The sequence below is a fragment of the Apus apus genome, chromosome 1, assembly GCF_020740795.1.
Source record: "Apus apus isolate bApuApu2 chromosome 1, bApuApu2.pri.cur, whole genome shotgun sequence".
In the NCBI taxonomy this organism is placed as follows: Eukaryota; Metazoa; Chordata; class Aves; order Apodiformes; family Apodidae; genus Apus; species Apus apus.
In genome coordinates this window covers 8,996,474-9,010,050 of record NC_067282.1, presented here as the reverse complement: position 1 = coordinate 9,010,050, position 13,577 = coordinate 8,996,474, and the positions used below count along the sequence as shown (strand labels likewise).

Sequence of the window (13,577 nt, the reverse complement as noted above, 5' to 3'; positions counted from 1 at the left end):
TCACTGTGGCATTGATTGATAAGATCACAGTTAAAGCAAATCACTGCTGTTCTGGCTTGGCAAATCATATATTCACTTGCTCTTCATATAAATGTATATAATGTTATCTAAACAAAAGTCAAGCAGGAAAAAGTCCTTTTAGGGCTATCTACACACATAGACATACATGTTGTACACCTTTTACTGCTATAGTATTTTCTATATACTATATATTTATACACACTTACTATATTCTGCTATAGTAAGAATATAGTTATATAGCACTTTTCTGTTGCCTTTAGTATATGTATTTTGCTATTAGCTAATGGCTATAGCCGTCACTCTGGGATGTGTGTTCTGCTTCAGTTAAAAAGAAATAAACATCACTTTTTCTCATAATTACAGTAATAAATAGTTCTGTATAGAGATACTGGCATGATTTTGGTAATTTGGTATTTTTCCAACTATCTAGCCATGTATATATTTCATTCTATACAACCAGGTCATCTGACAATGAAATCAGCCCACCATAAATTTAGCAGAGCACCATTAATAGACCAGTATTTTCCACCCTGCCAATCTCCCAGTAAATTTATGAGAAGACAGTCCAGACCTTCAAGTTCTTATGAGCAGATCTTCCTGACGTTCCACTCTGTGATAAAATAGCCAGCACATTTTTGTAATGTTCTTGTCTTTGCATGAAGGAGTCACATGCAAAGAACTTTTAGCACTTCTCTCAGATTTATTTTATTTGCTGTGGTGCACATGGACTATTATTTATTTACAATAGCTTGTTCAAATGAATGAAGGTGAGTAATGGCATTAATGTTGCAAAAAAGCTCATCAGCATCAGTCACTGGTGGTGAAAAACAGAATCTGATTACAGAGAGGGTTGCATTGGTATGCAAGGCAGGGAAAGCCTGGTGTGTGGCTCTGCCCTAAGAGTTAAGAGGCTCGGCAGACTACTTTCCTTTATTAATATTTATGACACTGCTGTCAGAAGTACTTGGAAAGATGTACAGCAATTTTAAAATGTAGCACAATGAAATGGTTGTGCTTAAATTTTCCAAGAAGCAATTCAAACCAGAAACATTTTAACATTGTTATGATTGCAGGAAAATGTGTGAAAATTTGTCTACAATAGGTAATCGACCTGAAAATTCCTTATTTGCTTCTTATTACCTAAGCATGTTTCTTTTACTGGAAAACAGTGAGGAACAACAGGGAGGTGTCTTTATATATCCAAATTCCATTAAAATCTGTGTGACAGACTCAGACAGCAGGGAGGTAGTTACCACCCCTGTGGGCTGTTTTGCAGTGCCATCACTATACCAGCCTTGATAACATGGAACAATCCCAGCACTGAGCCCTCCAGGATCCCTCTTCCTGATGGATAAAACAGTGCAGTGTGGGGTGATAGGAGAGGGAAGTCATGTAAAGCTGAATCAAGTTGCATGAAGGGAGATGAGCTGAAGGTCAAGCCACAGTTAGGGTCCAGAATTCATGTTCATTGCTGAGTTCTTGTTTCAAAGGGGTTTTTATCTGTATGCAGAGAAGGGACCAGTTTCTCCACATATTTTACTAATCCAGATTTCCAGAGCTTTTTGGTACCTTGTTAATTCTGCATGCCTGATGCCTGATTCAGGAGAAGGAGGTAACAGGCAGACTCCTGGGAAGTGTCCATATATAAAATGAGACATCAGGAAGCCAAATGGGTGCAAGACGGATAGGCAGAAATAATTTGGTTTCCTACAGTTATAATAGTTATAGCTACTTTGTATCTAATTTAGAGCTTATTACAAAAATTACAGTAAAAGGCCAACTTTAATGAGAAGGTCTCATTGCTGCCAATTTTTAGCTCACTATGGAGACTGATTCAAAATGGCTTGAATCCCTACACACGTGTATACACAGATGGTGAATTGCAAAATTAACTCAATGGAGGGGATGGGTGCTAAAAATACAAATTTAGGGAAAATGTGGGAGAGAGAACAGAATGAAAAAGACTGACAGCTGCTCATTGTCCTGCCTTGACTAAATGTGACTCTTAACTGTCTAAGGAAGAAAGAGACCAGGCTAGAAAATGAAAGACTGCACAGAGCTAAGTGTCTCCTGCAAGGCCAGAGACGTAAAATACTGAGTATGTTATAATGAGGCTGCAAGGTACCCTCTAGAAGGTTTCTGAACATCAGCCATACTGTATTTTTGCTTCATTATGTGAAGCAACATGCTGCTGATACTGCAAATACATCCCTGGATTCTGAAGCTGGTGGGATCCTCATCTAACAAGTACTTTCAGACAAGCCTAATTTCAGTGCCCACTGGGGCCAAGGTGTATCTAGATTTTATGGCACTAAGCACTGTAATGCCCCAGTGTGGGCCCTGATCCTGTCAGAATAGACTCCCCAGGCCTGACCCAACTGCCTGTGCAGATGGAAAATTTATTTCAAGTCACCTTGGCCAGATAGGGGAAAAGATAAAAGCAGGGTTTTAAACTCTGCCCACTCTGATCCAATGGGATTACCTGGCAAACACAGCCTCATGGCATTACATTATTCCCAATTAAAAAAATAATAATAAATATACAGGAGCCCCAGCTCCCATTTCAGAGAAGCATCTTTAAAGAAATTAGGAGTTTGAACACTCCTCTTACATATGTCTGAGCACATGAGTTAGCATAACCCTGAGCATGACCCTGAGGAGACAAGTGATGTGTCATTGCATTTGTAGCCGGCAGACAGAAAGCACTACATCTCCTGTTGGGGATGTGAGGTGTGCCAAGAAACCATTTAATGCTGCGGTGCTGAAGAAGTCTCTCTCCTGACCCAGCCAAAAGCTAGGTGCCCAGTCCATGCTGGGTCCCCAAAAAGTCAATGAAGATTAGACATGTCTGCAGGACAATTTCTCTTGTCCCCAAAATGGTTTATATCGGTACAGCGGTGTTCACTTCCCACTCTGGAGAAACCTAAACAGCTTGCTCAGAAAAGAGGACCACTTTGGTTTTCATGAGTTCAGAGTCAGATACACTTCTGAATAATGTATCCTCAGGCCACTGTGTTCATTGTTTCCTCTCAGAGCAGACATGATGTCTGCTATGTTGAATGACAGTTAAAGAGGAAAAATGTTTTGGGGGTATGCCTACAAATACCAGGGGGATGCAAATTCCCTTTCGTCAGTTGCTGCTAGGTTGAGGTCTCTGTGATGAAACCTCTGGAGAAAGAAACCAGGAAAATAGCTCCTAACCAAAAATATTCTATGATTCTATGAATAGATGGATGTTCCAAAGAGATCATAAAGAGAGTTTAACTTGTCACAATTTTGGTCACAAGGTAGGAATTACACATTCTGTGCTTTTGGCGAAGAAGGGGTTATCGAGAACTGGCACAAAGTAGGATTTAGAAGCCTTGATGAGCCAAAGCTCCACTTTATTCCTTCCACGGAGGATGAGTTGCTGTGGCCAAAGGAGTGAGGCCAAAGGAACACTGGTGAAGATCTTCTGTGGAGAAGACACCACTAGCTGGGACTCTGAATGAGAAATGACTTGTTGGCCTTGCCCATTGAGAAGGGTGACACATGATAAAAATTACTTTAGTCAATGTGAAAATGAGGCTCCAGGGTTAGTGAAATACCTATGCAAAGGCTGAGGTAAACTTAGTTAAAATAGTCAGGATTTTTCTATGAGAACAACTTTTCAAAGAAAATATCAGTTTAATGACTTGACATATGTTGAAGAAAGGCATTGTTTTCAACAAAGTTCCAGTGAAACACAGGAGTTGCCTCCCTGCCAGAGCATACACCCAACCAGGGATCATGGCTCTGCTGTGCTCTCTCAGACTGCCCCAGTCATTGAGACTGTCTCAAAGTGGGACATGTGGGATTTTAAAGGTGCACAATTCCACCATATTCCTCTCACATTCTAACTCTGGTACTGGGGACCCCAGAAGTGTACCAACTCCAGACTCCCACAGGAGAGACCTTTCTTCCTGGCAGTCCTCTGGAAGCTCATGGAACTTCCACTCTCCTTCCATAGATTGAGCAGATCTGTGTACCTGTTCTGGTTTGAGCCAGGATGAAGCCACTTTTCCTTTTACTGAAGGAAAAAAAAAAAAAAAAAAGTCAGTAAAAGGAAAAGTGGCTTCATCCTGACTCAAACCAGGACAATATCTTAACTCCACCATGACTGCCACTGTTTCTGTTTGCAGCTCTCCACCTGCCCAGTAGAGCTGAGTGGGAGCAGGGAGTCCAATATTCCCAGGCAATTGTGCAACTTTGGCTTCTGTGAGCAGTTATGGAATAAAAAGCATTTTTTATTTTACTCTCACCCATCTCTGTCCCCAAAGATTTCCCTTTCAATGTTCTTCTGTTAGCGTTGTCATATTTGTTCAGAGGAATTTGTCAGAATAAGGATTGCATGATAATTTTAAATATTTCAGCCGAACCATGGGTACTGAACACAACAGCAAGGTTTTTAGAAGAAACACTGAACACCAAAGGGTATTTTTCACTGAATGCCAGCACACATTTTTTCCTCCTTTTTTAATTAGTTGAAGTAGTCCAGAGAAACTATTAGTTATAGAAACTATTAGTTGTAGATTTTGAGTGGAGTCCTCAAATAGGCTGCATAAAAACGTGTTTATCTGACTTTGAAACAATCAATGAAGATGTATGAAGTCAAAATTTAAACATGAGTGTTTTTCCTCTGCCAATAGTATATATTTCTACCAACAAAATATTCTGGGTTACATAAAATACAAATTAAATGACTGAATGGACCACTTGATATATTATAATTCCTTCCCACCTGCCTATGCTTCGGTGCCAAGAAGCATTTCAAATCCCATGCATTGTGTTAGTTTTTAATACTTTTGAAGATACTGGAGAGCATTGATTTACTAGTATCTTAGATCATCAGTCAGAAGCCAGAGGAATAGAGACAGCTTTCTTGGATTTAAGACCGGAGTCTTTCACATGGGAGAACAGCTTCAATTCAGCAAAAGGCTCTGCTTTGCTGAGCTGGAGGCAATTTCAGCCCATGCCTTCCTCAGTCAGAGAACTGGAGCAGATCAGCAGGCACCTGTCAGTCATTTAGCTCCTAGGGGTGGGATATGGTTGGATTTGAGGGTGTAGGGGGTGATCTTTCCTTCTATTGCTAGTGGAATACCAGTAGTTTAATTCCCACCTATTGTTTTCCTCATTTCTGTGATTGTTTATTCAACAATAGCTGAGAGACTGCAAATGTCTTTGTATGACCCTTGAAAGCAGGATTTCTACAGCAGGAGAGGGATATTAACACTTAGATGTGAAAATCACAGAAGGACACCTCCTATAGAAACATCTGCTCTAGGAGAAACCTTCCCAACAGACACACCAGCCCTTTGTGTCTCCTTACCTCTGTAAAGAGTTGCTGTTTTGTTAGTTCCAAGGATAATCCCAGTGCAATTTCCCTGAAGCAGAAGTGAATCCATGTAGACAGCCAGTTGAAAAATATCAACATAAAGCCGTGAGGCAGCTGTGAGAGAGGTGCCCTGGCATTTTCTGACTGTGAAAGTGTACTCAGACTGATGGGTAAAATATATTTCCCACATTGTTTCAGTTTCAGAGGAACAGGATAAAAATCTTCTATAGCCACAGTGACCCGAGACCCCCGGGCCTGCCAGGCCGTGGTAGTGACCGTGGGGGAGCAGCTGTGCCTGTGGGGAGGAGAGGATGGGCCAGGTGACCCCATCACAGCACTCCTGGCCGTGGGGCTCAGTGTAAAGTGGCGCCTCAGGGAGCCCTTCTCCGGTTGCTGTGCTGGCTGGATTTGAGTCTGTTTGTTTGTCTTTGTCCCTTCTGTTGCTCCCACATCTTGTTTTCTTGCTGGAAAAGAGCATTACTCACCAAGACAGGTTGCCTTCCCCTAACTCCTGGGGTAGGACTGGCTCAGCTGTGCCAAGGTTTTTTGTGGACTGCACTCAGACACCCCCATCTGCTGCCAAGACCAGTTTGGGACTTTTGTGGTTAGGAAAAAATGGCAGTGAGGAAAGTGGGGCAGGAGGTGCAGCCTGTGGTGAAGGCCGTGGTGAGGCAGGCTGTCCCCCTGCAGCCCAGGGCAGTCCACCATGGAGCAGATATTCACCTACAGCCCATGAAGAATACCACAATGGAGCAGGCAGGTGCACCTAAAGAAGACTTTGATCTTTGACCTGTGGAGAAATGAGCCTGTGCTGGAGCAGACTTCTGGCAGGACGTGGGGACTTGTGGAGAGAGAAGCCCACACTGGAGCACATTTGCTGGAAGAACTTGTGACCCTGTGGGGGACCCACACTGGAAAAGTCTGTTTCTAAAGGACTGCACCCCATGGAAGGGACTCATGCTGGAGCAGTTTGTGAAGAACTGCAGCCCATGGGAAGGACTTCCACTGGAGAAGTGTGCAGAGCACTGTCTTCTGTGGGAGGGACCCCACGCTGGAGCAGGGGAGGAGTGAGGACTCCTCCCCTGAGGAGGAAGGAGCAGCAGAGACGTGTGATGAACTGATCGCATCACCCATTCCCTGTCCCTCTGTGCGTCTCAGGGAGAGGAGGAAGAGAAATTGGGAATGAAGTTAAGCCTGGGAAGGGCTTGGGGGGCTAAGGATGTTTTAAGTTTCAGTTTTAATTCTCATTACCCTAAACTGATTTTTGATTGGCAAAAGTTTAAATCACTTTCCCTGAGTGAAGTCTGTTTTGCCTGTGACAGTAATGAGTGATCTCCCTGTCCTTATGGCAATGCATGAGCCTGTTGTAAAATGTTCTCTTCCCTGTCCAGCTAAGGAGTGACAGAACACCTCTGGTGGGCACCTGGTGTCCAGCCAGGGTCAATTCATCACATCTTGTTTTGGTGTGTATGGGTTACCTGTATAGAACATATCATACTGAGCAACAAAGTAAACCATAGTATGAGAGATCATTAAGACAAACTGAACAAAGGTGGACATAGTGACACTAAATTAATCGCCTAAAAACCTTTTAGATTATGACTAAGAGGAGCATTTAGGAGAAGTGGTCTCTGAGATCCTGTTTTCTGCCTCTGATGGCACTCAGTCAAGGACAAATAGGACATTACGGGAGCAGGAGGGAAAATATTTATGTCCTAGAAGAAAAATGTATGTCTGTGGGTTATTTGCCCTGCTCCAAGGCACCACATATTTTGCTTGCTGAACTAAAGGGATTTTTCTGTTCTTGCATTCAAACACAGAGTGAGCATGATACTGGTACAGTCAAGCACATCTTGCTAAATCCATGCATGGATTGAGCTGCAGGATTGGAGCCTACAGTTGAAAAAGCAAACAAAAGAGCATAGAATTAAACATTAAAGCCACCAACACATGCTGGTCTGGTTTCATAGGAGCATTATTTAATCAAGCATAGGAAATACATGGTGTTCTTGGAGTGGTGTGGTAAATTATGTTGGATCTGGGAGATCTTTATAGGAGCAGATCTAATAAGATACTACAACAATGGAGGTTACAAGAGGCTTGAGGAGCAACACTGCCCATCCTGTTTATGCATCACACCTCAACAAGGTATTTGTAAACATGAATCAAACACTGCATGCTTGATTAGCACCTTAGTAACATCACTGAGTTACTGGAGGCCTTTAGAAATTGGACTGATAAGATATATTGTTGTAATCTTCACTTTCTGTGAGTAAGGGTTGTATCTCTGAAGAAGTTTTTCTTTTCTTCCAGTAGGTCAGAATGAGCCCTGTGGACACAGCAGCAACTATGCCTCCAATCATAGCTGCTCCAAGCAACCAAGCCCAAATCTGACGGGCTTCTTCAAAGTAGGTTATTAAAAACTCATGGAAAGAATTAGATGCTGAAGTAAAAAAGAAAGAAAAAAGAAAGTTTCATTTACATGATGCAATGTACTGTCAGTTTATAGAAGTTGTATAACAGAATACTGGAAGGCTGAGTGAAAGAGATTACATTGATAAAAACTCTCTGAAAGTCACAAATAGTTTTAAACAAATCTCTTTAGACATTATAGTCTGTTTCTCAGTCTTCATATTAAAGGCTGAAGCAGAGTTTACTGTCCCCAGAGCTCTTTATGGTTTTGTCAAAACTGTAAGACTATGACCCAAGAATTCTGATACAGTATGGCCAAAGGTTCTGCTAGCTCAGCACCCTGATGGCAACAAGAATCAAAAGAGAGCATTAGGAAGAGTTTTAAGAACAGATCATGTCTGTTATGATCCTGTCACAAAATACTTACCCAGCCTCCAACAATTCGCAGCTCAGGGATTTCCTGAACCAGATGTGGTGATGTATTTAATTATAATTGGAAGATTTTTTTCCTTCTGTCAGCTGCTCTTTGAACTTCTATCACAACTTCTTGAAGCACGGAGATCCTTGCCTTAGCCACATGTTGGGTGAGAAAAAAACCCCACAAAACACCACTTCCTTTCACTGATTTTGAACCTGTCACCTTCTCATTTCGTGTGATAATTCTTGTAAGGGGAGAGGCAGCAGACAACTGTTCTCTCATCATTCTCTGCACTCAGACTCATTAAAGAAAGAACTGGAGCCTTTTTTCTTTGGGGAATGCGGGGCAACTTCTTGCTAGTTAGATTATCAGTTGCCTTCTTGCTTTGTGGTATGAATGTGTGTGTCTGTGTCCCTGTTTTTCTCAGCATGGCTTAATGAGCTATGAAAACCCTGTCACACAGGGCTCTCATGTCACAATAGAGGTTGGAAGGTGACCTCTTCAAAATGCACCCAACAATCTGCTGGCATGAATTTCACTAATGAGAATATCTGTCCTCTTGGGCCAAAGAGTATTTTAAATCCACGTATCCCAATTACTAGTATATGTTCCTATTAGCTGCAATTACTCTCTTTTAGGGAAAGAATATGGGACCCCTATAGACGACTCCTCCAATGTGGCTTATTATATAGTGTTCATACATCTGGACTGATTTAGATCTGCTCAGCCATACTTAGTGAGGAATATTCCCACAACAGCTATAACTGTCTTCCTGCCATCTTGCATTTTCACTGGTCCCCTGAAAAATAAGTCCATATATCTTCTTGTATCATGGTGCTTCTGAGTGCACGTTCTGTGCACTGTGCTCTGAAAAGATGCTTTTGGGCTGCAGCACCTTTAAGGCTAAGCTATCTGTAGCACTTGTTGTCTGAATCTCTTCCTGAGATCCACTTCAAATTTAGCCTGTGTTTATGCTAAATAGATGTTGTCCCTACACCTCAGCTTCAGTTTAGGGCATGTTTGGTGGCTATTTCTCTGGTCCTTGTTTTCGAGTTAATCCAACTTTGTATTCTGAGACTGTATATGTAAGAGTCTTCATGTTTAGCCTTCTGCTTCTGACCTCATTAGACATATAAATGCTACATAACACTCAGAATTATAAAAATTAGATTCTTCATAAATACCTCACATTGGACAACACATGGGTACTTTGAGGGAGACGTTAGCCAATGCCAATTCCTTTCTTTTATATCAGTGCTTGGAATGAAATTATAATCTTCCCTGGAAGCTGCCATGAACATTGATTAAAACTGCCCTTTCAGTCAATAGGTTCATGACAAAGCAAGAGGAAGCCAAGTTGGGCTGGTGCTTGATATCTACTCTCTCATTAGTGACTAATACCAACATCTCCTCATCTTGCTCTTCCTGATAGGAAAATAGCAGTGATTAACCTCAATCACAGTCTTAGCATTCAACTCTTGACATACTTTTTTTCTCAGAGACTGTTAGCTCTAGCTAATAGCAACAAATACCTTCTTATTCTTAATATATCATATAATTGCTGTTAAATGTAATTTAAAAACACCAAGCAGTCCATTTTGTGGGGGTTGTTGGATGTCATTGAAAGGGTTGGAAACCACAACAGTGTAATTCCAAGGTGAAACAGTATGTATCCTGTATTTATACTAATAATGTGGAATTCTTATGATGATTGAAGAAACATGCCAATCTAATAGTTGGGCATCCTGAGATCTTCCTTTTATGGTAATATCAAACTACATTATTTTATATAATGGATCCCAAGGATTAAAAAAAACAAACACAAACCCAGAATTATATATATATTTTAGATATTAATTCTAAATAAACTAGAGGATTATATCTTTCCAGCGTTAATTCCACAAGTTAGAAATAAAAGCTGGCCAGTCAAGAAATGAACAAAACAGTTTTTCTATCATTTATCTGTCGCTATATACCCCACTGGTAGGTTGGCAGTCATGCTATTTAATTTTACATGGTTTTCTACCCCTAACATGGGTGGGTAACGGGCATGAGGTTTTAAAGCAAACATTGAGGCAGCACAAACATATCTTACTAGGTCAAGCTTTCCTTTTTTTTTTCTTATCCCAGCAAGCAAATTCTTTCTCTCTTGTTTCTACCACTTACTGTGTGCACAGTTCACTAATTGTGTCCTTCTGGGTGGTCAAAGGAGATATCAGTGACACTTCTCAAATCAAAAACTAGGAAGATGAACTGAGAGAGACAGATGTTATTGAGCCCCTGAGTCTGTCTTAAGGCAGAATCACTTGTCTCTGCAGCCCTGGCAAGTTCACAAGACCCACTAACTTAATCAGGGTCTCCTGATTATTACAGCTGGGAAAGTCTTTTGTAATGTTGTCTTCTGATGACAATGAGAGTCTGGAGAAGACTGTCAGTCATAGTGCACTAACTTTGGGGGGCAAGAGAGATAGTAGTGGGTTGTTCATGGTAAAGCTACAGTACCCATTGGTGTAAATTCAAGTTGCTCCCTTACAGTTCTGCCTTCAATACAAGATGATGGGTAAATTTGGAAACTATGACCCACCCTTCATCATGTGACTGTATCTAGAAACAGTGAGAAACAGATCATTTCTGTATGACTATCAACAACTTTATAATTAATGTTTCAGTGCTGAAGTTGATTGGAGTTGTCTCTGCCTGTTACATTGGTGTAGTAACATTGCTGTGAAGTCCTGCCTGCTTGCTGGCAATGATGGCACATCTGCAGAGTGGAACACTGGCAAAGGTGATTACTTTGGAGTATTGAGAGAAGATAAATCAAATATCCTTGGGTGCATGTATTGAGCAACACTGTTTGCTTTTTGTTTAACAATCTCAGTTAACACTTGCACTTCATAACTGCCCTTTCACAGTTTGCTTATATAAATTTCTCAGAATATAATTGTAGAAACATAGAATGCTTAAGGTTGGAAGGGACCTTAAAGATCATCAGATTCCACCCTCCCTGCTATGAGCAGGGGTGCCTCCCCTAGGAGGCACAAAGTCTCATCCAACCTGGCCTTAAACACCTCCAGGGAGGGGGCGTCCACAACCTCCCTAGACTACCCATATCCAGCATCTTACTACTGTCATGATGAAGAATTTCTTCCTAATGTCTAACCCAAATCTGCCCTCTTCCAGCTTACCCCTCATCCTCTCACTACACACCCTGGTGAAAAGTCTCTCCCCAACTTTCCTTTAGCCTCTTCAGGTACTGGAAGGTGCTATAAGGTCTCCCCAGAGCTTTCTCTTCTCCAGGCTGAACAGCCCCAACTCTCTCATCCTGTCTTCATAGCAGAGCTGCTCCAGCCCTTTGATCATCTTCATGGCCCTTCTCTGGAAGAGGTGAAGTCTGGCTATAGGATACCTGATATCACCACATTACATGCTACCAGGCTGTTAATAATTCAGCAAAAGAGTTTCCTAACCCTAAATGGTTCCCAAGAAAAAAGAAAAAACAACAAAACAAACCAACCAAACAACAAAACACAACAAATGCCAGTTTTAAAAATCCATATTTCTGTTTCTCCATTAAGGATTACTATATAACAATCAAAATATCTGCTCATGCTCTTCTTACTAACAATATATTTTTGTGTCTCGTTTTCTTTGGTTCTCTCCTTCTGTTTCAATCAGCCTTAATCTACACTTTCTTCTCTCTGCCTGAAGAAAATCCAGGGACCAAAATACTCTCTTCTCATCTTTTATGTAATACGTAAATTTAAAACATTTTTCAAGATAGAATATCTCCAGTGTTGTCACATTTAATTGCTTCCCATTGTTCTGACATCCACATTTTATTGTGCATGTTACTATTTTATTGTAGGCTTTTATATGCATAACATCAACTTTTCACATTGTGGTCAACAGTGTGTTCTCCTGTGTTGGGAGACTCAGCAGGGTCTCTCCTTGGTGCTACCATATTTGCCATCTGCCACATTTTCTACTCACTTCATGTGATTTTGCAACCAAATTGCTGAAAAGCCAGAAATAGAAATGGCTGCATGCATTTTCTGGATCTGAGCTCTCCTCCTACAGCACATCCAGGAGCAACCTGGCTGTCTAAGTGGTAGTAGCAACACTCTTACCCCTTACTTTACCAGGAGTGTCAAAGTTTGTGTTAAAATTGCAACTGACAGGTAGATTAATTGAGTCATAGAATCCTAGACTCATGGAATGATTTGGGTTGGAAGGGACCTAGAAGACCATCTAGTTCCAACCCCTCTGCATGTCCAGGGACACCTTTCACTAGACCAGGTTGCTCAAAGCCCCGTCCAACCTGGCCTTGAACACTTCTAGGAAGAGAGCACTGACACCTTCTCTGTGCAGCCTGAGTCAGGGTCTCACAACCCTCACGCTAATTTCTTCCTAATATCTAATCTAAATCTGCCTTCTTCTAGTTGAAAACTGTTCTCCCTTGTCCCTTGTCCTTCTCTAGCTTTCCTATAGGACCTCTTCAGGCACTGGAAGGCTGGGTATACAACTAGGTAACAACTCCTGGGTTTCTAATTGGTCACTGCCTACATCTGGAAAAAGATTAATCACCTGGCCACATATATACTGGTCATAAAATTGTTGTCAGTGAGAGAGAGACATTTTATGGAGAAAATGCAGGGCTGTGTCTGTGGATTTATCTGTCTCTATTTATGGAAGAAAAAAAAAACAACATCAACAAAACCAACTTAGTCTAGGCCTTCAAATATAATTCCTTGGAATAGCTCATGCCTTAGAACTTTGTTTTGACAGCTATTGCTAGGTGGTGCCCTTAGTCCTTCCAAATCTTTTTATTGATGGTAACAAATGTTCATTTTCAGTAAGCCATGAGGGTTGTGGTAGTTTTACAGTTCATGGTTCTCATGTTCAGGAAAGCTGGGTTTGTGCTCTGGTTTCTGCTCAGATCAGCTTCCTGGTAACTAGACTCTGAGATGTGTCCGATTCCTGATGGATGGATTCCCACATGCACATTTTGTGACCACTTCTGCTTCAGGGCTGCTGTATGTATGAAAATAAATGAAGCTGCAATTAAAATAACCATACACTGATTTGCTTTTCAGTGGAAAGCAAGACTCCAGGCATCAGTTTTTCCTTAGGGTAACAACAGTAATATGATAAAGCATTAAAATACCATTTTGTCACTGGATTTTTTCCAATTTTTATTTCTTGTAACCAGCCCTATCATCCTTTGCAGTCCTTCTGCATCTCTACCAAGGTGGTAGTGCTGTGACTCAGAACTGCTGCCCTTGCTGCTTTCCTCCAGCTACTCCCTTTAAAAACTAAAAAGCCAGGCCTGAAGGACAGGACAGAGCCAGGTTTTGTGTGCTCATTCCTCGCTCT

At 41.4% G+C, this 13,577-nt stretch overlaps 1 protein-coding gene across 2 annotated transcripts in view; it reads right to left on the bottom strand.

The window, feature by feature from the left end:
• Nucleotides 1-7,336: 7,336 nt before the first annotated feature.
• Nucleotides 7,337-13,577, bottom strand: part of TYR (tyrosinase) — a 48,588-nt gene continuing 42,347 nt past the window's right edge. Inside the window, exon 5 of one of the 2 annotated variants that reach the window (XM_051620803.1) lies at nt 7,337-7,817. In XM_051620803.1, coding sequence (XP_051476763.1) covers nt 7,597-7,817 — 221 coding nt within the window. In that variant the 3' untranslated portion in view covers nt 7,337-7,596. Of the gene's footprint in view, nt 7,818-13,051; nt 13,236-13,577 lie in introns of those variants that run through there. The other variant, XM_051620811.1, reaches the window with a different exon arrangement.